The 24295-nt window shown below is 38.9% G+C and overlaps 2 protein-coding genes across 17 annotated transcripts in view; one reads left to right on the forward strand and one right to left on the reverse strand.

Moving 5' to 3' along the window:
• Positions 1 to 24295, reverse strand: part of plppr1 (phospholipid phosphatase related 1) — a 373756-nt gene that overhangs the window by 154921 nt on the left and 194540 nt on the right. The gene's annotated exons all lie outside the window — the stretch shown is intronic.
• palm2akap2 (PALM2 and AKAP2 fusion) overlaps positions 1 to 24295 on the forward strand; it is a 219420-nt gene that overhangs the window by 2637 nt on the left and 192488 nt on the right. For 8 of the 15 annotated variants that reach the window (XR_015500202.1, XR_015500204.1, XM_087268736.1 and 5 more), the window contains exon 2: positions 15974 to 16019. Coding sequence is in view for 12 of the 15 variants with exons in the window: in XM_087268736.1 (XP_087124862.1) it covers positions 15974 to 16019 (46 nt within the window). In the remaining 3 variants the exon portion in view is untranslated. 15 annotated transcript variants of the gene reach the window in all.

Genomic DNA, 24295 nt, shown 5'->3' on the forward strand with positions numbered 1-24295 from the left:
AAAATAACGGATATTAAATGACAGGGGGTTAGTTGCAACACATGCATTTAAAGGCAGATTTCACACATTCAGTTTACTTTAAATAGTAGTTATCTTTCCTGAGTAGTTGGCTTATTTCTTTTGTCATTCTGCAACGCACAATATGTTTACGTGTTTACTTGTTTATTGGAAAAACACATTTGAATTTATCTGCATTATTATCCATTTATTCATTATTATACCATGCATTTATTTGCATTATTAGAAATCAAAAAATTTTTTCTATTAAAACAATATTTTCTATTAAAAAAGTTCTCAACATTACACTCAAAATTCAAAAAAATTATTTTGTTAGTTTAATTGGTGTCCAACAGTGCGGCTTATATCTGTCTATATATATATATATATAGACAGATCAAAAACTATATCTAACAGTGAAATCGGTAAATCTTTAGCATGATTATTCAAAATATTGGTAAACATTTATATAGGTTATTTTTGTTTACCTTGTAATCCTGCTTGTTGCGAGGCCTGTGACTGTCTGACGTTGTGATGAATCCAGAAAGTTCCAAGAAATTAATAAACTGCTTGGGTCAAAATAACCCAGCTCAGATGTTCAACCCCTTACTGCCCTTTCAGTTGGGTTGACTAAGCGTGGACAACCCAATTGTGTGTTTGCAGTACCTCAGATAACCCAATTGTTTTAACCCTGCACAATTAACCAAAAAATGCGTTTACAGAAATAACCCTGCACATTTTAAAGTGTATCGTACTACCAACTTTGGTTTGTTATGTCTGAGGTTTTTTTATTATTATTGTAATGTTGAGATGCCGTGTTTCTGCTTTGAAAGCAAACCCATTTCACGTGCTCTTCCAAAGGGTGGGATCCGAGGCACAAATTGGAACTGTAAAACTAATGCCATTGTTTTATGTTCCTCAAATGCTGAGGAAGCAGCCTGTCAGGCAACCATTAAGACCTTTGCTGAAATACTACCCACAGGAGAGTAAACTGTAACAGTGCTCCACTCATATTAGGACAACGCATTGTCCACATTCATCAACAAGAAAACTTCGGAGCTCCACTGGCAAAGAACTGTGCTATAGTACCATAACAATCATGAATTTGATTCCAATACAAGTTGCTAAAACGTAAACATTGAATAGGCTGTACAGTAAATTGTCTCTGTACCTAATAATGTACTTTGGTGTAATGCTTCAGCATGGATTACTCTGATCAGGCTTGCATTTCCACTGTCAATAATACCTTTACTTGCTAGGCATGGGTATACGGCAGAAAGTTGCGATAAGAAAACCGCACTGGCCACATATCGCACTCAAATATCACTCTAGTGTCCTTGTCAAGACTCTAGAGGGCGCATTAGGTGCATCCCAAATCGCAAACTTTTGCACCATTCTACGCCATTTTGTAGTATAAATAGTGTAAGTAGTGTGTTCCCACTAAAAACTCAAAAAATAGTAAGTGCACTTTAAATACCCAGATCATGCACTCGTTCAGCTGGTAATATAAAGTGTGGACTGTTGGAGAGATTGCTTACGTAGCAGAAGGGTTTAGTTTGGGAAGGTCAGTGAGAGAAAGAAGGACACCGATATAATCTTAGAAATTTTTTTTACAGAAATCTTATTTTGCATGCTGACTTAATCAAATTTGAAATATAAACTCATAAGACACTTGGCTTTCCAGTCGTATTTTTTCTAGGACATTACATTAATGTTTTTCTGTGTTTGTATATGAAAAACAAATATTGAACTCAATACTTTTTTTCTCATGACTTCATGTATAACTTTTTATATTTTTGAGCATGTAACTTTCTCTTTTACTACAGTAAAGCTCAAAGTATCAAGAGAGTCAAGAACTGTTACTTTTTAAATTTAGGTAGGTGTGAGGTGAAAAGTTAGTGCTGGTTACAAAACAAAACAAAACAAAACAAAACAAAACAAAACAAAACAAAAAAAACAAAACAAATTAAATAAAATTACATTAAATTAAATAAAATAAAATTAAAATAAAATAAAATAAAATAAAATAAAATAAAATAAAATAAAATAAAATAAAATAAAATAAAATTTAATTAATTAAATGTAAAAAATAAATAATTAAATAAATCAGTTAAATAAATAAATAAATAAATAAATAAATAAATAAATAAATAAATAAATAAATAAATAAATAAATAAATAAATAAATAAATAAATAAATAAATAAATAAATAAATAAAATAAAATTAGGGCGAGGCCTTGGCGCAGTAGGTAGTGTTGTCGCCTCACAGCATGAAGGTCGCTGGGTCGCTGGTTCGAATCTCGGTTCAGTTGGCTTTCTGTGTGGAGTTTGCATGTTCTCCCTGCCTTCGCGTGGGTTTCCTCCGGGTGCTCCGATTTCCCTCACATTACAAAGAGATGTGAATTAGGCTAAATTGTCCGTAGTGTATGAGTGTGTGTGTGAATGTGTGTGTGGATGTTTTACAGAGATCGGTTGCGGCTGGAAGGGTATCCGCTGCGTAAAAACTTGCTGGATAAGTTGGCAGTTCATTCCGCTGTGGCGACCCTGGATTAATAAAGGGACTAAGCCGACAAGAAAATGATTAAATTAAATTAAATTAAATTAAATTAAATTAAATTAAATTAAATTAAATTAAATTAAATTAAATTAAATTAAATTAAATTAAATTGCTTACAGATTCTTCTATAGCTCAGTTCCAGCATGATCCTATGAATTGCCTCACAACTGCTATATAACATTACAGCTAAAACCAAGTTAAGAGTGAGTTTACAACAGTAATTCAGTTTAAATGACTGAATTTACATTGATTTTTCCAGCAAACTATACTAAGATGGGCACATTAGCTCATGTTGCCAGTGTGAGTCTTCGTTTTTTCGGGTGTTATCTTGATAATACAGAAGGCCTGGAGCCATGGCACTAAAGAATGCCTTTGAGTTTGAGCTGAGCACTTGTGTGACTGCAGCTGTCGCATTCCACACACATGCAAAATTAGCAGCAGTCCCACACAGCAACAGGCCATCCTGTAGGATAAACACTGCTCCTTAATCCTCTGAGCTAAACACCACATCAATCTGCTTTATAATGATACATGTGACATATAGCAGTTGTGTTGCTAAATAGGTGGTTCCAAGTTGATATTAAAGGCTAAGTCATGTTATCTGGTGAAGAAGTCTGTTGGATACCACTGGATTAGATTACATCTTGAGTAGTATTTATTTTAAAAGATAAATAGCTTAAGCATAGTTTTCATATTGGACAAAAAGACAAAAAGCACAAGACTAAAATATCTAAACCAGTCTTAACAAATTGTCATGTTGCAACAGATTTTTGTATATTTTTTTATTATTTAAATATATTTATAAATATATTATTATTATATTTATATTATTTAAATTGCTATTTGTTTAGTTGGCCAAGACTTGGCTGTAACTTTAAAAAGATTATAATATTGACCAACATTGTGTTTAATACTTGTCAAGATTAAAAAAAAGTAAGTAAAAACGTAAAAATATATGTATATATTGTTTAAGGGGGGCTAATAATTTTGACCTTAAGATGGTTTTCAAAAAAATAAAAACTGCTTTTATTCTAGGCGAAATGAAACAAGTGAGACTTTCTCCAGAAGAAAAAAATATGATCAGACATACTGTGAAAATTGCATTGCTCTGTTAAACATAATTTGGGAAATATTTTTTTTAAAAATTCAAAGGGGGGCTAATAGTATATTAATATTAATATTTAAAAGGAAACAAAAGTTTATCCATGTAATTTCATAATGAATGCCCTTACATAATTTAGCCTTTGACAGCAAGCATCAGTGTTTTTTGAGATTGGAATGGGATGATGGGGCTGGGGTGGTGCTGGATATGTGCAAACTTTTTAATAAAACCCTGCAGGCGCCCCTGAATTTAGGCAGAAGCTTTACGTGTTTCTAATAATTTTATATCTTCTAAATGCAAATTTTGTCGCTGTTCTGTTCTAGTTTATGGATATACTAAAAACTAACAATACTTTTACTAACATATAAAAAACTTCATTTTAATTCTATGGGACCTTTAATATTCAAAATCAATAGAACCCCACTATGGCACTCTACATCAGCAATATCACACTTGTAGCAGTGCAATATGGCTGTATATCAGCACTGGTGGGAGGTGTGCGTTGGCACGAGGCCACAGGCAGAGTGCCTTAGCGTCCACCAGGGCTGATATACAGCCATATCGCACTGCTTAGGAGTGTGATATTGCATTTATACAACAGTTTAATGGCACTATCGTGTATATAAACAAAGAAAATTAAACACGGAGAGTCTAAAAACCACTTTATTTATTAGGGACTACTTTCTTCCACCATTCATTAACATCTGCAGCTAACATCAAAACAGCAGAAGCCGTTACTAACTCAGTCACTTTAGAGCTAGTGTTTGAATGATTACCAATAGCGTAATGTCTAAAGTGATGACAAAACAGCTGAATTTTGCTCACATTTCGAGATTATAAGGCTGAACAGCATGAAATGCCATTGGTCTACAGAGATACAGTCTATTACAGTCTACAGTATTCCTCTGTTGCAATCGGTATATTGTGACGGGTGCCAAGTGTCCCAGCGTTTACTCTGAGACTTTTAGGAATGACAAAAAAGAGACAGAAACTATTTCACTCTTCCTAGTGGCTTCTATGTGTTTCTCCCAAGTGCTGTTGTCGACTACATAGATGCCAGTCAACGCCAAGGAGTAGGCAAAAGGAAACGAAAAAGACACTCAAACATCCTTCGCAAAATTAAAAGTTTCATTATTGAAATAAAAGGATGATACAGCAGTAGAGCGACCATCACACACTTCCTCAGAGCTCATGACATATATATTTATACAATGCATATCAAACCAATACTGTTACAATATCACAATAATAACCCCGAAAAAAGCAGCATAATAACTACCAGACCGTTGTTGTGTTTGCGAGAAGGAAAAACGCTAAACACATGCGGGCATTTCTTCTTTCTTTCTGCCAACACAACACACATTCCTGATGTGTGAGTCCCATCTCTCACACCCAATGCACTACAGTTACCATGGTAACGTTATAAATACAGCACTACAACATACAAAAGAGGGAGATCGATTTTGAATATCACTTACTAGTTTAATAATGATTTGATCAGCTGTTATTACGCTGTTTTAGTCTTCCAAGGGCTTATTATGCGGTTCTGTCGCCATCTTGTGGATAGAAAACGTCAACCGTCTTTGGTCTACTTAGTATAGCTGCAACGGTGTATATGAGTAATAGAAGGACCCATTATGCAAGTACAATAACTTTATTGACACAGTCAATATAGTATAACAAAAGTGCAAAATGGAAAAATAAACAAACAAAAGACACAATTTTTTTTATCTTCAAACAAGAAGATACTCAAGTGAGGATCGGGAAAACAGTCAGGAACTAAGTAGCTCTAGCTGTCAGAATGGATCTCCACGCCAGTCCTAAACACAGACAGAGAGCTCATTAAGGGTAATAACAACCTGACACAAGAAAAGAGACGCACTGTCCATATATAGGCGAGATAACGAGTCGCAGCTGGCAGGCTAATCAGGATAGCAGGGCTCCACATAGCATGTGACATAACACTGATGTCAGACACACGTGGAACACCAAAACAAAATCATGTGACCAAACAGACACTTAGAAGTCCACACACACCTACAACCGTGACAATAGCAGGCTAATGGCCGCCCAACACGATGTCTCTCAGGAATTGTAAATATTTTAAAATAGGCACTATTCTTATAAACAAACGGCATAGTTGCAATCTAAACAACTACATTCTCGACTTAAAAAAGCCTCAAAACTACATTATGTTGTCCAACAGCAGGAATATTTGTCAAACTGTAGACTGTCCTCGGCTTGTTGCTGACTGAATTTGGCCGGAGTAATACACAAAGGTGAAGAGTGAAGAGGCCTTTGTGTGCTGGTACTGGCTAGATATCGTATGGCTTCAAAAACCAGAACTGTTCTATAAACAAATATAAAACCTAGATGTTGCCATCTTTAGTTATGGACAAAATCAATCAGAGTTTGGAAATATTTTCAGCAGAGCTGTAACTGACTCTGTCATGTTTAAAATACACACTCCACACTGCAGGCATCAAGCATTTCTCTCTCTCCATTGACAGCCTGTTTACTTACATTGTACAGAATGTTGACTTCCACTCAGATTTCCTGAAATACTAATGGATAGTTTTCTCCTGGCATTATAGACCTACTTTTTGAGGTTCCGCAAAATGACAGCCTGACAACACAGATGGCACCACAAGCTCTAGGGCAGCAGACTGTAGAACAAAAAATAAACGGAGCCATCCAAAAACATCAAGCGCTGGTAAAATATCAGCTATTATAAAGTTAAAAATATTAATTCACTGAGAGTTAAGTATTATAATCCCAACTGGAAGGACGTTATTTAAACTGAAAAAAGCCAGGGGAAGAACAGTGACAGTGTCCAGAACAACTGCAGCCATAAACACAGAAAACAGCAGGCCACTGTTGTCATTAAATGTTTTCGCCAATGCCATTTCAACAAAGCTAAACTTTCTGGAGACCATCTTCTAGCCCAGCAGCTTCTCATGATGGGTACTAATAACGGAAATACCTATTCCACTCAAATATGCGAAGAGTAAATATTTGTGCCTGGCGAACTTTTATTAACCTGGCATTTTACTGTTTTGAAACTTCTGGAATACGCATGGAAAACTGGTGGCTTGAATTACCATTGACTCGAAATCATTTACATGCCGAGCCACACACTAAACAAGTCATGAATCAAGTGTGATCGCTGCGCATGATGATTGTGTTTGTAATCATCGCTAACGAATGGTAATCATAATCACCCCTAAATCAGCGCTTTCAGCATGTCCTGACATGTTCAGCTTCTTTGACTTTCTAAATACAAACCACAGACTGAATCGTGCAAATAAAGCACAAGCATTTCACAAGCATTACAAAGTAATAATGGTTCATTAAGAACTATTGTAATAATAATACAAAGGGGTAGGTAGTGCTGTCACCTCACAGCAAGAAGGTTGCTTGGTTTGAGCCTCGGCTGGCTCAGTTGGCATTTCAGTGTGGAGTTTGCATGTTCTCCCTGCTTTGTGTGGGTTTCCTCCGGGTAAACCGGTTTACCTTGTTAAAAAAATTTACCTTGTTAAAAAACAAAGAATTGTTTAAAGTAACATTTTTAATAAAAAAAAAAGGTATTTTGTTTACTATATAATAACCTTATCATTCAACCCAAGCTCATTCTAAAAACGTAGCCCCTGGCCGGAGGTACGTATGACCGCATTTCGTTTTTTTCGAGCAAACGCTATGGGTGGTGTGACGCCGCTCCTCTTCTTCGCGCTCGCCGGCTGACGGCTCACCTCCGTTTGGAGGCCTTTCCCGCATCAACCAGTTTGTCCGCTTAGCTCGTAGTGTTACGTCGGCGGAGTGGAGGCTCAGAGGAGGAGAAGCCACCCGTGGCGACGACCGGGTTCGAGTGTGGGGAAGAACAGTTGCAGAAATCAGGTAAGATGAAAAACAGAATCCAAAAAATAAAAGCGAACGAGTTTGTAACGGGGCGAGAATGCGGTGAAATCGGCTTTTGCTTTTTTTCTAGATGGCTTTTGTAAATTGTTTCTTGGGTTTAGGGAAGGAAGAGGAGGAGAAGGAGGAAGAGGGTGGCTGGGTCGGCCGATTGGCCAGCCGCCCAGTCGTTTGTTCAGTCATTCAGTCAGTCAGTCGGACAGTCGGTCACTCGACAGCGGCCTCTGGCGGCTTTTCATGCAAGAACAGTGCGGGCGCGAACGGCGCGCGCTCCCGAGAGGCGTTCAAGACGCGAAAAAGTACGCACAGTGGCCTCTCTCGGATTCGCAAAAACTGCAGTCTCCAGAAAATGTCAGCGGGGCTACGTTTCCACAATGAGCATGGGTTGTTGTTATTACATATAAATATAAACGTCTAAACCTAATTATAGAAGCCAGAAAATGCTCATTTACAAGAAAAGAGCTCTGATGGATTCAGAGGGTTTTGCATCTGAAATCTTTGCCTCTGCAAATGATCTTGTGTTTAAGACATTGGTTGAGATACTGACATTTGGGTGACTGTTTTACAATTGTGCTCTTGAGAAACCATATTGTCAGTCACTTGTGCCTCACGAAGTTAGTTTCTGCCAAGTGTCAATGAGAGTCCAGCACTACTGAAGTGCTGCTAGTAAGCTCTATTAGAGTCTTAAAGGGCACCTTTGATGAAAAATCCACTTTTCAAGCTGTTTGGACAGACATGTGTGTAAGTATAGTGTGGATGTAGAGCGTCATATTGGGGTGATATAAACACACACACTCCTTTTTTTCAATTTAACAACATAAAAACGGTGGAGGCGAGGCAGTGGCGCAGTAGGTAGTGCTGTCGCCTCACAGCAAGAAGGTTGCTGGGTCGCTGGTTCCAACCTTGGCTCAGTTGGCGTTTCTGTGTGGAGTTTGCATGTTCTCCCTGCCTTCGCATGGGTTTCCTCCGGGTGCTCAGGTTTCCCCCACAGTCCAAAGACATGCGGTACAGGTGAATTGGGTAGGCTAAATTGTCTGTAGTGTATGAGTGTGTGTGTGAATGTGTTTGTGGATGTTTCCCAGAGATGGGTTGTTGCTGGAAGGGCATCCGCTGCATAAAAACTTGCTGGATAAGTTGGCGGTTCATTCCGCTGTGGCGATCCCGGATTAATAAAGGGACTTAGCTGACAAGAAAATGAATGAATGAATGAAAAACGGTGGACCAATTAGAGCGGCGTTCAGACCGACCGCAACTTTACGTAGGAGAGCGGCCCCCGTCGTTGTGTTTGCCTAGGTGGAGGCCTGTGTTTGGAGTTCTGGAATGCGTGGCTCGACGATTCGGGACACTTCATGTTTCTGCCGCGCCACTGAGAGTGTCTGGTATGCTGTGTCGCGGCGCATTTGGTGCCTCAGTCAAAGTTAATTCAGTTTGGTGGATATCAGTCTCGGTGTACAAGCTCGGTACTTGTACACTATACTATACAAACTATACAAAGACAAATGATTTTGTACTCTCTGCTTGGTCTGTGTCCGAGTCGTACATGTACGGCTGAATGCTGATGCTAGCTTAGCTTAGCATCTCTCGCCCTCTGTCTGTCAGCCTGTCTGTTGCAAACACAGAGCGTGGGAGCTCTTGGCTCCGCCCCCTTGTTACGTTAGGCGGGAAGCCGAAACTAATTTTCAGGTGAAGCAATACGCCCCTAAAACAGCAAACTGTGTAAACGCCTCCAACATGATATTTTTTTAACACATTATAATAAAAACATCTGAACTGTGTGTAAAACTAAACCTAAACTGGCACACTCAGAAGAACCACACTATTAATATTAAATCATAAAAAAGGGGTACACTATGTGCCCTTTAATAGAGTATGTTTGAGAGCTACTAAAAAGTGATTGACTACTAGTGCTACAAGCTCAAATCCCTATGCTTATCCCGTTTACACTAATGCGTAACTGCAAAACGCGTCATTTCTACTTTTATTTGTTGCGTAAAAACCTCATTAAATAATATAAAGTCTTGTTTTAATTAGCAATGTTACACATAAACTTAAATACAAATCTATCCATCCCTAAATATTGCTTTTCTTATCGACCAGCCCAAGAATAAAACAGGGGCAGCCCACTAATAGTGTGTTTCCCTTTAAAAGTCATTTAGCTGGTCTCCGATTCCCAGCGTTTGGACTGCCGCACATCTGGAAGGTATTACTGTGCCTCGCTGGCTCATGGGATGAGGTCACTGTGCCAGAGAAACAATGTTGCTTTTGTCTGTATTGCCGACTGATGACGTTGCAGCCGTTGGTTGGAAATGGAAAAGTAAAGCGTGCGGCGAGGAAAAAAAAAGTCTGTAGTGAAGAACTGCTTTTAGAATGCATCACACTTTTGAGATCGCAATTATATCAGTGAAAGTATGTGCAAGCGCATTCATTTTGACCATAGCAAGTTCTGATGCAGGCAACATTATGTGGTGTGGAATTAAAATCTAAATGAACATGCTCGGTTTAAATACATAATATGCTACACAAAGTGCTACAGTAAACAAGCTAGCCGGAATGATCTCTGTTGAATGATTTATTCTGAACGTTTTGTAGACTCGCACAGCTTCTGAAGTCTCCCGCCTGCTAGTGCTGTGTGTTTTGTGGCTTTAAGCCTATTTCCAGTAGTTACGTGAACTTCCAGGAATTTCCTCCATCTACTGATGTTCGCTGCTACTGCTGTAGCTTGTGATTCTGTATGAATGACTGCGACATTGTGTTGAAATTCGACCATTGCTTGACAGATAACCAAACGTAACATTCATCTTTTCAAACAGTATCTGGCCCGCAGTGTGTTTTGGTGTTGAATTGCACTGAATGCAGGACTGAAGAAGTTCATTATTAAATGATTAGCCCTTCTGTGATTTCATTGTATTTTTTTCAAACGTTTCCCAAATGATGTTTACAGTTTTTCTTAATTGCTTTGGGTCAATAAGTTTAGATCTCAGAACGATTAGCTTACTGTTCACTTCAGAGTGGCATTTCTTTTTGATTTAATCAATTTTCAAAAGTTTGTCCGCATGTGTACTAACAGTAAGTACAATTGTCTGTAGTTTGGAGAAAAACTAATTGCATATGGCTGGTTGATCAAAACTGATGAGTCGATTCTCATTTAAACTGTCAAACTCCTTCAACTGCTCCTTAACACAAATTTATAGGCCAATCACATGGCAGCATCTTCAATGCAATTAGGCTTGTAGACATTGTCAACTCAAACCGAGCATCAGAATAGGGAAGAAAGGGGATTTAATGGCTCGTTTCCACTGACTGGTACAGTACGGTACGGTTCGGGTCGGTACGGGTCACCTTTATCAGGCTTGCGTTTCCATTACCAAGGGTCCTCTTTTGGTGGGCATGGTGTATGACAAAGTTTCAGTCGACGTCATTTTCGCTCGAGGAAATGTCTACAATAAAGCTACACAGGTCGTTCACATATCATTTTCACAAAACAGATGCTTTACACACATAAATACTTGTGTATAAATGTTTATTACTAACTTTTCTATGAACAGGAGTTTATTATAACTACAGATCAATGACGATGTGAAATAGCCTACTGTAACGTCTGTAATTATATTAAATAAATAAATAAATGAACATATATGAACACATACAGCCACTTACAGTCTCCGATATGTTACATACTACAGAAGAACTACACAAAGTAGACATTTCGTCCGTAATAAGGTTCAAAACAACACAAAGTACAGCCTACAGTCAGTGAAAACCTCTCATCTGTGTCTGTAATCTTCAGCAGCACATGTAGCCTCTGTTAGAGAGTCATTCCATCATTCCCAGTCCAAAAGGTGATGATAAAAATTAAAACAAGGCAGTTTGTTCACGTTTGCTGAACAAATAACGTGCTCCTTGGCTTCGCCTTTTTTCCGTGCTCCACTCCTGCGTTTGTCCTTTTCTTTCTGAATGTGTCACTCGCGTTTGTCAGCTTCTCACAGGATCGCGTTTCCAAAGCTTGTCAATAATCAAGCGCATGTTATTATCAGCTCAAGAAGTTTGTTATTTCAGATAGAGACGCGCGGCGAGCGCAAGGAAGAAAGCGAAACCACTCGGGCTTCAGACTGGCTCATAAAAAAACTACGCGCACCGGGTAAATCTGCTCTTCTCCATGGCTTTGTGGCTGTTTATCAAGACGGCGACAGGGTTTGTTTGAGCCCGGATCGACCATGGCTGCATATGTAAATATAATTCCGCTGTAATCCTTTGTTTACATTCTGGCTTGTTGAGTCTATGAATGACGTATCTCTGTTAACCAATAGCGTTCAGCTGCGCGTGTAGCTCCACCTTTTGGGACCCTTTCTGCAGTTTGGGACCCTTTCGAAAGGGTGCCAAAAAAGTGGTTCGGTACAGTTTGGTTCGGTACGCCTTTTGACAGTGGAAACGGCCATAAAAGCGTACCGAACCGTACTGTACCGTACCACTCAGTGGAAACGGGCCATAAGTGACCTTGAACGTGGCATGGTATCGGTCCCAGATGGGCTGGTCAGAGTTTTTCAATAACTGTTGATCTAATGGGATTTTCATGCACAACCTTCTCCAGGGTTTACAAAGAACAGTCCGCAAAAGAGAAAATATCCAGTGAGTGGCAGTTCTGTCAGGGCAAATGCCTTGTTGATGCCAGAGGTCAGAGGAGAATGGCCAGACTGGTTTGAGCTGATAGAACTAGTTTTACATGACCCCTATCTTATGCCTGATTCATGAAACTCTCCCTGTGTTTCAACATGGTCTCCCCTACAAATATGTATCCTTGAGGTATTAATATGAACCTTTTTAGGTACAAATGTGTACCTTTTGAACAGGTACCACCCCAGTGACAGCTCGCGTACCTTTATTTCTGAGAGTGTACATATAAACAGCATGACAAAATATGTTGCCATTTATGCATCTTTTGTTACCATAACCGGTTTAAATCAATAGCCGATGCAGTACAGATTGTGTTCACTTTGCATGTTTGCTTCAACTCAGGAAACTGAGTTTAATTCATACCAGCCGCTTGGTCTTATATATAGCAACAGCACATGTACAGCACACACACAGAAGGGTCATTTCATTTTGTTATAATTTCATTCACTGAGTTTCGTATACTGTTCCCATGAGTTTTCCACTCACAGAAAAGCCCAGACTCGGTTAGCTCAACCTTTTCTCCATATAAGGAGTTTTTGTATCCCTGCACAGTGAGTTTGGACCGAGGAAAGCAGCTGGACCCCCATGTTCCCATTCCCTACTGCTCCCTTTGGCTTGGTTGGAGGAATAAATTAGAACTCAAGATGTGTAGTGCAGACTTTTGGAGGCTGTGTTGCAAAAGACAAAAAAAAGCCACACTTACAGAGACAGTAGACATGTTTAGAGTCAGCAACTTCTGCAGATGGTTAAATGATCAGGTTTTGTCATGTTCTGTAAGTGATGGAATAGACAATGCTAGCATGGTTATTGTGTTTTACCATGATCTTTATAATATATTGCTAGAGTATTACTAGCATGATAGCATTGCTAGCATGCTTACTATATGTTTTAGCACATTGAAAACATATTTTAGTCTTTTTTTCATAATTTGGATGGATGCTAATATGTTTACCATATTGCTCCACTGTTAGATAGATATATAGACAGACGGACAGACGGACAGACGGACAGATAGATAGATAGATAGATAGATAGATAGATAGATAGATAGATAGATAGATAGATAGATAGATAGATAGATAGATAGATAGATAGATAGATAGATAGATAGATAGATAGATATGCATGTTTTACAACATTGCTAGAATGTTTTAAGACTGCGTAAATGTCTTAGCATATTGCTAAAAATTGGCTAGCATATTCATGAGCATTGATAGCACTAGCACATTTTTAGCATGTACTTGACATTGAACAAGCTGATGTTTGATGTTTATCACGCTGCTAGCAACTTTACAGTATAGCATGCTGTCACATGCTGCTAACAACTTTACCATATTGCTTCCATGTTCACTTAATAGGTAGATATGAATAATTTCATAGTTGTCTTGCTAGCATGCTGTTTTGTTGTTAGCATGTTTTAGAACATTGTTGGCATGAGGAGTTCATTATCGTGTTTTGGCATGTTTATTAGCGTTTAATGTTGTAACTCATTAGCATGTTTTTTTTTTGTTTTTTTTTTGCAAATCAGGATTATGGCAGCATGTTTAGCCATGTTTAGCTTACATATTTTCAACCTGTCTATATGACCTTGATATGACGATATCCTGATATATGACCTAAGAGTGTTTACAAAATTTATGTAAAAAAATGTACACTTTCATATAGGAAAAATAATGACTAATGGCCATATATGAAATCCACACTGCATTTTAACGAACCTACATTTTGATAAGCTGCACTGTTCATAAATAAGCTCATGAAGACACATACAAGACAGTACTTTCATAGGTGATTCATTTAAAATTTTACAACCGACTGACCGTCAGACAGCCAGAATAAACCATTTTATCATGTCGCCAACTTGTTTAGAAACATTGCTATCACGTTTTCGAGTATTCATGGCATGTGTTGGCACATTTTAAGTATTTAACCAGCATGTTTATTGTGTTTTACCATGATCGTTATAGTATGTTGCTAGCATATTACTACTATGATTATTGTATGCTTTAGCACATTGAAAACGTATTTTAGTCTTTTTTTCTCTGGATGGATGCTAATATGTTTACCATATGGCTCCAATGTTTGATAGATGGATGGATGGATGGATGGATGGATGGATGGATGGATGGATGGATAGACGGATGGACGGACGGACGGACAGACAGTCAGATAGATAGATTTGCATGATTGACAACATTGCTAGAATGTTTTAAGACTGCATAAATGTCTTAGCATATTGCTAACAATGATTAGCATGTTCATGAGCATTGAGCATCAGAAAGGTTTAACAACATTGTTAAAATGTTTTAAGACTGCGTAAATGTCTTAGCATATTGCTAACAATGACTAGCATGTTCATGAGCATTGATGGCATTAACACATTCACTCAGAAATGTGTCATGTAACTAGCATGTTTTATTATGTTGCTAGCAGTTTTATTGTGTTTTGCCATGATTGTTCCCTGCTGAAAAATCCAGCTTAAACCAGCCTAGGCTGGTTGGCTGGTTTTAGCTGGTCAACCAGGCTGGTTTTAGGGGGTTTTTGGCCACTTCCAGGCTGGTTTCAGCTATTTCCAGCCTGGTCTTAGCTGGTCAGGCTGGGAGATGACCAGCTATAACCAGCTTGACCAGCCTAGCCAAGCTGGGAGTCCAGCCAAAACCAGCTATGTCCAGCTTAAACCAGGCTGGTCAAGCTGGTTTTAGCTGGATTTGGCTGTTTATTTTCCAGCCTGACCAGCTAAGACCAGGCTGGAAATGGCTGGAAACCAGCCTGGAAATGGCCAAAACCCCTCTTAAACCAGGCTGGTCAACCAGCTAAAACCAGCCAACCAGCCTAGGCTGGTTTAAGTTGGATTTTTCAGCAGGGTTATAGTATGTTGCTAGCTTATTTCTAGCATGTTAGCATTGCTAGCATGATTATTGTATGATTTAGCACATGGAAAACATATTATAGTCTTTTTTCATCATTTGGAAATATGCTAATATGTTTACCGTATTGCTCCAATGTTTGATGGATGAATGGATGGATGTATGGATGAATAGATAGATAGATGATAGAACGAAAGAAAGAATGAAAGAAAGAGAGAAAGAAAGAAAGAAAGAAAGAAAGAAAGAAAGAAAGAAAGAAAGAAAGAAAGAAAGAAAGAAAGAAAATGTTCTTTCGATAGAATTTGTGTGAGCTATTCCCAACTTCAGATATTATTAAACCCTAGCACCAAATTGGCAGATGTGTGATTTTGATTTGGAGCAGATTTCCTCTAAGCTTGCAGCCGCTCTTGTCCCCAGTGTACGACACACCTTTGTTTTCCATCCCCAGCAGGCGCGCACACACATACTGTACACACACATACACAGAAAGAGAAAGAGAGAGAGTCACAGTTAGGTGTGACAGTTTTGTCCTGCCCTCAGTAACATCTCTCTTCCTCCTGGCCTCTAGCTCTCCTCTGAACACAGGGGGCGGTTCAAGACTCTGTCGTCTGTCCATAACCCGGCCAGTGACGAAGAGGGAGGGATGTAGGTGGAGAGAGAAAAAGAGAGAGAGAGTCTGGCAAACACATGGCCAGTGAATGAGAAGATCTTGCTCTCAGTACACTGTGTCTTTCACTGGCTGGCTTACTTCAGAGGACCAGGGCATAGTGTGTGTGATAACTAGCTCACCTACTGCCCAACACACGCAACCACACTTGGGATTACCAATCTCACGGTTACTGAGAATTCTGCCTTTGTTTTTCCAGGATGGCTGAAGCTGAACTTCACAAGGAAAGGCTCCAAGCCCTTGCGGTAAGTTGGTTTGTTCTTACTTTCATTCCAGAATTGAATTTGCTTTATAGTGCTAACATAGACTGTTATTAGGAGAACTAGAATTACATATATTAAAATCCATCCCGAAATTCATGCATTTTAAAGAAGCTTGTTGGATTTATTGGGCTATTTTAAAAGTTTATTTGTTGTAAATGTGTTCTCATTAGTGTTGACGAATCACCCAACATGAACCAGAGGTCAAGAATCTGAAATGTGGCTAAAAGCAACACTAAATTTGGCGCAAGGTCAACACCTCTGCATAGACCAGCAGTGAGCAACAGATGGAAAACTATTCTGGCTACATTGCTTACATCTCTGTGATTCCGCAGAATACACATTGCAAAAATAGTCTGTAAGGACCAGCATCTGTTGGTATACACTAAGGACCACCCTAGTAAACAGTTTCGGGTCATGAACATTTTTTGAAGGCAATATAAGTGATGCATGTCCATGCAATACCCGTTTCCACAATGCTAGGCTCTACTGTTTGACTGCCAGAGTGTTTATATGTGGTTTTGAGGGCGTTCATTCAGACAAAGTTTCTAGATGCGGCTCAAGTTCTTTCTTCTTAATTTTAACTACAACCTAAAGTTCAAGAATTTTGATGTTGGCTTGAGAAAGCCAACGTGACTGCGCTAGGACTGGCAACGGCAGTTGGCAGGAAGCATAGCAGTGCTAGGCAGTTGCTAAAATGTTTATAGCATTGCTAGATGGTTGCTAAGCAGTTGCTAAATGACAACGCTCGTGTACATGTTCAATCAAATGCTAACACTTAATAGGTATTTCTAGCACATGCTATTATGCTTACATGCATAGTCCCATTTGCTAGCATGAGTCAAACGAGCCAATACTCAGGTCCCTATGATGTTCTTATGTAGAGATATTGCTGTTTTTTAATTGGTTGCTAGGTTAGCCTGTTTTATTGCTATGGGGGCAATTGACAACTTAGATACATCAAAGCTTCTTGTCAATATGAGTGATATAAGGGTGCTTTCACACCTAGACATTTGTTTCGGAACTTGTCTCATTTGCCCAGTTAGCGAGGTTTGTTTGGCATATATGAATCCAGCAATCGCGCTTGGATCCGCGCCCAAACAATCGCTCCAAAATCGCTTGAATGAGGTGGTCTCGGCTCGATTTGAAACGAACTCTGGAGCGGATCGATTGTAGTGAGAACGCAATACGGTCCAAGCCCGTTATATCACAGTGTATTATGGATATGTAATAGGCATACGGCTATATCAGAGGTGGCCAACCCAGTTCCTGAAGAGCCAACTTCCTGCAGATTTCAGTTTTAACCCATATCAAACACACCTGAATGTAATTATCACGTGGTGTTCAGGTCCTATTTAATTGGTTCAGGTGAACTGGAATCTGCAGGAAGGTGGCTCTCCAGGAACAGGGTTGGCCACCCCTGGGCTATATGAAGAGAGAATTATGAGTAGGCCGGGAGGTCAGTCCAGACATCCCAAGTCTCCCGGAAGTTTCGTTAGTCTCCTGCAAATGCACAGAGACTCCCGGATGCCCGCAAACGAGTTATAATTTCCCGGAAATCGCACATCTACCTTCAGGGTCCTCAAATACGTTGCGCACCCTTCTCATCCCTCCTCACTGCATCCATCCTCGCTCTTTAGACACGTCGCGCAGCCTGTCAAACACCACCAAACCACTACCATCCCCCTGACAGCTGAGAGGGACTCACGGCAAAATAAACCGTGAAACTCTAACCAATGTGAGGAGAGTTTACTCGCACGTGACTTGTTTTAGCTCTTTTGGTCCGTTTAGAAAATTTGCCGTGTGAAAGCGAACGGTACCAAGAGCAAAGAGCAACAATGTAACAATTTTAATCCCTGTTTCGGAAGAAATGAATCAATTCACATGTGTGAAAGTCCTAAATCAACCCCGATGTCTCTATGACAGTCAAAAACTGGACTTGGACTGTATGTAAAAATGGCTTGCCATATTTGGTTGAAAATATAATGCTCAAAGGGTCACAAAACACATGTTTTGAGATGTTGACAGCCGTAGATGTGTCCCATGCTGCTATAAACACTATTGGGACACATATATTTCACAAAAAAAAGTCAAAAGTTGTTGTTTTTGCGTTATTTCGAGCAAATTCGTTTTTCCGATTTGAAACGAATTTTCGAAGCTGCGTCACGGAGGTTAGATCCTTGTGTGTATTCCAGCGTGGATATCTGTATCAGTGAGTACATTGTGTCGTCTCTGAGTGTGCAGCATTAATTCATGAGAAAGACTTGGTTCAAACCAATTAGCGCGCTCTATTGTGTATGAGGTGCAACTTCATTAATATGCATGATAGCTTCCAAGACTGTTTTACATGTTACAATGTTCAGACAGCAGAGAGACGCCACGTTGTGTTGCCTAAACAAGTGGAAGAATTGTTGGGAGACATGGGTCGTCAGCGTTTTGCTTAAAAATGTGCTGCAATTAAGGTTTTGTTTTCATTTCTCGCTATGAGAGTGCCGCTGGACTTACGTAAGGACTACAGAGCAAGCAACAGAAACATGGGTCCCACTTTATATTAAGTGGCCTTAACTAATAAGTACTTACACAGGAAGTAATAGTTTGTTATAGAGTACTTATTGTGTAAATACATGTATTTATTGTGTACTTACACTTGATTAAATACCTGTATGTAATTACATCTGTAATTAACTTCTGTAATTACATTTGTAAATACACTGTTGACCATCTCTTACACCTTAACCCACCCTTAAACCTACCCATGCCACCAAACCTGTCCATAGCCCAACCTCTATCACCACAAGTGCTCTCAAATACAATATAAACACAGTAAGTACATTGTATTTATTTTTTGATGCAAGTGCATAGTAGTTAAAGACACTTAATATAAAGTGGGACCGAAATATGTTTGTAAGGAACACTTTTTACCCGAGAGCTTTTCGCATCTGGAAATAGTGAAATCTGGATTTGCCGCTAAAAGCTCAAGTGAGATTGTTGTACATTTGACTCAAATTATATAATAATTGCTGGTTAAATGTGTTAATTTTTGTCATAGAATATATTTTCCATGCATACATCCACTTAAAAAATGTCACACAACAAACCATGGACTACACTTCCGCCTTCTCCTGGACTACATATTCACACATGCTCTCCGGTCACACTCACACATGCTCACTCATCTAGACTGATTACATTCTCACCACCTGAGCCTTGTCAGAGACTGATTACATTCACTACATTAGCCACTAATTCACCCTTTCACTTTAGAGTCTTGTTTATCTTTAGATGACATTACAACGCGTTACTCCTGTCTAGTTTTCCTGTGTTTCTACCTAGCCTTGTATTCTTGTTCTCCCTGCCTGCCGCCTGCCTTTTTGACCTCTCGTCTGTATATTGAGTATGATTCTGGATTTGCCTGCACATGCCCGTTTGCACCTGTATTGACCATTGCTTGCCTGACTAAGAATTAGCCTGCATTTTGATTTTACCTTCTGTTGTGAGTGCCATCGCCCGTCGTTACAAAAAAGTTCTTATTTCAAAGATTTGTGGTTTCATCAAGTTTTATGATGATTGATCTGTATATTCTAAAAGCATTGCTAATTAGATTATTGTAAATTTGACTGAATAGTAACTGTGTTAATATGAGATTTTTTTTATTAGACAATATATTTTCTATTCTCCACTGAAAAAATTATTACATTATTATTATTATTATTATTATTATTATTATTATTATTATTATATTTTATAAGGGATTATTTTATAGTTTTATGATTGATAAGTAAATATAAATAGCAGTGCAAATTGACTTGTAAATTTAACTTAATATTATAAAAAAAAAACAATCTGTTTAGTGTTAATGTGACATGTTTCTGTCCGATGTTTCATATTCCATGCATACTGCCACTATAAATAAAAGTAATTTTTTGAAGAATTTGACATGTGGCCCTTCACTTGGTTTGCAAAACTTGATGTGGCCCTCGGGTCTAAAGAGTTTGCCCACCGCTGCAATAATCTGTCAAGCCTCAAAAAAATATATTTAAATCATAAACTTTGCAATGTTTGGCTTTGGAAATGCTGCTAACTGAAATTGATTCTCGGCTATTAGAAATGAACTAGGCTAATGCTGTTTTGATGAGGTCTGCTAGATGAAACTTTAAGTGTTGAGACAGGGGTCCTGTGGTAATGCTGCTCAGACAGCGAAAATATTAATAATTAAAGTTATTCAGTGTCTGGAAGCATCTCAAGAGCTGAGGGATGTCTGGTTCTTGAAACAAACCGAGATAATCTGAATAGTGTCTGCTAAATTGCTTTGGCATGGAGAGTTCATTTGCCAGAGTGGCGCGTTCCCTCCAATAGCTCACATTAAAGTAATTATGTGACAATTTTCCCGCATTTGAGCCAGAATTGGCTGCTTTTAACACATCTGATAACAAACTACCAAAAGCAGATCAAGAAAGTGTTGTGTAAGTTTACAAAGTAGTTATGAATCATTCTTGTGGCACTATTATGATATCAGCCACACGCTTACAACTGCAAATGCTTCGACGTACATGGCAAAGATTCACAAATCTGGTATTTGACTGAGTCATGCAAACTTAGAATGAATTACTAGTGGTTTTGCAATGTTTTTACTGTTAAATTGTTAAACTGTTAAGTTTTCTTTTTTAAATATTTCCCAAATTATGTTTAAAAGAGCAAGGAATTTTTCACAGTATGTCTGATAATATTTTCTCCTCTGGAAAAGTCTTATTTGTTTAATTTCGGCTAGAATAAAAGCAGTTTTTAATTTTTTTAAAAACATTTTAAGGTAAATATTATTAGCCCCTTTAAGATTTTTTTCGATGGTCTACAGAACAAACCATCGTTATACAATAACTTGCCCAATTACCCTAACCTGCCTAGTTAATCTAATTAAGACTTTAAATGAGTTTATTTCAATACCGGTGCTAAATCGATACTTTTGAGCCACAAAATTATGATGATGACTCTAAAAAAATCTTGACAAAATCTTTTAAAAAAAATGGTTTTATTAGAACAATATAACTAAAGTTTAAAGTAAACATCAGTTCATATTTTATATATTTGAATTGCATTAATATATTTGCTTTGATCATTTGTTGGTTAACATGACTTTAAAGGGCCATGAAACCCCCTCGTTTCAGCAGGGTGTTTTCACACCTCTACTTTGGAAAAAGTCAGAAAAGTGGGCGTGTCCAGCTCTGTTTAGGGGGGAGTGTCGGAGGAAGAAAAGAGGCATGGTGTGGGAGTGTCTATTTGGGCACGCGCTGAGTTTCAGAGTCAAAATACACACACAGGAGAAAGTGATGGTGTTTAACCTACATAGACATCTGTAGTCGAATTATTTGCCAAATTATTAAATGGTGGACTTTAACTGCAGTTTGGCACTTTCATTCAGGGAATTCATTCATGCCCCTCGCGACAAACGAGATATTTGATTGGAGGAACTGCTCTAAGCGTGTATTTTTCATGCAATGTTTGATACCGCACGGCGAATGAGAGAAAAAAAAAAACTCAGCATTTCCCGGAAACTTAGATGCACAAGGCAGGTAGTGTCAGAAAGCCGCGTGTGTTATTCCGGTCACTAAATGCGGTAAAAACCCTGCACGAGACTAAAGTTTGGTTGTAGTGCTAACATGTTTACACTCGGTGCAATAGTTTGTTCGATACGAACAAACTGAATAAACAAAGAGCACTGGTCGCTCACTTACCAAATCTGTAGAGACAGGACAATCACCAGCAACTACAGCCGCGTCTTTATTAAGAGAATACTACAAGCGAATCCGGATCTCTGCGTTTGCAGATGAGAACAGCTCTCATGTAAACAATGTTCCTCCTTAGACACGTAAGTTATTGTTGTCGAGCGTCGCGTACACTGTTAATCCACACGGGACTCCAGCTGAGCTCTTACAGAGAGAAAATGAAAACGAAACTTAACTGCAGCAAACTATTAAAGCAACACTTCACGCTTGTTTTGCTAATAAAATGTGGCGTCTCTGTCGTCTAAACACTGTGACAGTAATAAATATTAATGAAGTTGCACAATAAAGCGCGTTGATTGGTTTGAATCAAGCCTTACTCATGCATTAATGCAGCAGGCTGTAAGACGTAATAAGACTCACTATGGCACAGACGTCCAGTCTGCACGCTGGAATACACGCTATTATGTCATGACCGTGACGCAGCTTCAAAAATTCGTTTCAAACCGGAAGTACGAATTTGCTTGAAATAACGCAAAAACAACCAATTTACACTTTTTAGTGAAATATAGGTGTCCTAATAGTGTTTTTAGCAGTGTGGGACACATATACGACTGTCAACAGCTCAAAAAATGTGTTTTGGTGTTTCGTGACCCTTTAAGATTTGCATTATGAAATTATATTAGCTTACTACTAACCTGTGGAAAGGCTGTCATCAAAATACTGAAATCCTTTTCAATCATTATCAATCATGTCTCTTCGAGAAAAAGCACACCCAACGTGCACATTCATGGGTTTATCGATTTCATTGCAGTCATGACACACCAACATACCTGGCCCAGTTTCAGTCCAGTTATGGCTGAGACTTGGCCCAGATATGGTTCTTGTTTGGCCCTTGTCTGAAAGCAAGACTTGGTCCAGTCATGTATCATAATTCACTGTAGCATGTGGGCCAAGCTGATTTTGTAGGCCAGAGAAATGTTGCTAGGTGGGTTACTAATCAATTCCCAAGCAGTCAGTCAGACAAAGCGTTTCATGTATCAATTACAGACACTCTCTGACTGATATTTGACCAGCACAGGCCCAAACAGCATGTGGGTTTCTCCTTTTCTATAACACTAGAGGGAAAGACTGATATTAATGAGGTGGTGAAACTTTACTGCGCTGTCTGTTTTGACGGTAGCTCAATGGAAAGCCGTTATAGTCCCACGCAGTTCCATTAATGCTGCAAGGTAGTTTAACAACTTAACTTAACAACTTAAGACTATGGATAAAATCAGCCCTTTTTTGACCTATTGTTCACTTGTAATGATTTCTTTGCAACAGATGTAACAAGTAGTGGTTGCCAGTGCGGAAGTTGGACTAGAGTGCTAGAATGTAGTGGGTGATTGCCAAGGCATTGTTAAGCGATTGCTAAGGTCTTCTAAGTAGTTACAGGAATGTTTCTTTGGGGTCTTTAAGGTGGTTGATTGTGTTATTAGGTAGTTTTCAATGCACTCTTGTTGGTTGCAAAGTTGTTTTGGACTGGCTATTGTCAAAAGAGCCAATATACCATGATGTCTGGCTTTCAGGTGAATGTTTCTTCAGGCCTTGACACGCCAAACTGATCTCAAATAAATAGCAGTGACCAAAGACAACTGTGGTGTCTCTCAACATAGGCTGCGTTTCATTCGAAATGACTGCTAGCTCACGTGCAAACTGCATTAGTGTGCAAGGACTTAATTGTTTAACCAAAACTAGGAGTGCAGATATACAAACATGCGCTTGCTTATCACAATTTCTAATAACATTCATGCTGATCTCTTTTTTTTTTATTCCAGGTAAATATAGAGGAGCTTTCTGTGCTGTCTTGATATATGTGCTCATTTTTATCCCTAATGCAGTGACTCATTTGCTAAACTGGATATCCAATCAGAGCAATATCTCTCACAAATGTCCTTGATGTTGATTTACCATGCTTAATACAGTAGGATGAATTTCCACTGAGGTTAACCCGATTAAAGCAGCCATGTAAACCACAACTAGTCCAACAGACATTCATTAATGACCCACAATGAAGACAATATATGAAGACTGATAAATAACAGATAACTATAATTGTTCTATAATGCTGCACTTCATGTAAATGTAAGAGTTAGGATTAGTGTAGGGGTGTTCAATCCCGCTCTTGTCGGGTAACTTTCCCACACAGTTTAGCTCCAACTGAAAAGTTTCTTCATTCATTCTGAGTGTGTCTACCACCACTACTTGCACAAAAAGGTGGTCAGAGTTTGTCAAATGAGTATGAGATGGAAAGTACCCAGATGACCTGCTCTGCAGCAATAGTGAAGTGTGAAAACAGTGGATAGGCGAGGCAGTGGCGCAGTAGGTAGTGCTGTCGCCTCACAACAAAAAGGTCGCTGGGTCGCTGGTTCGAACCTCGGCTGAGTTGGCGTTTCTGTGAGGAGTTTGCATGTTCTCCCTGCCTCCGCGTGGGTTTCCTCAGGGTGCTCCGGTTTCCCCCACAGTCCAAAGACATGCGGTACAGGTGAATTGGGTAGGCTA

The sequence above is a fragment of the Danio rerio genome, chromosome 10 (genome assembly GCF_052040795.2).
Source record: "Danio rerio strain M-AB ecotype USA chromosome 10, GRCz13ab, whole genome shotgun sequence".
Lineage (NCBI taxonomy): Eukaryota > Metazoa > Chordata > Actinopteri > Cypriniformes > Danionidae > Danio > Danio rerio.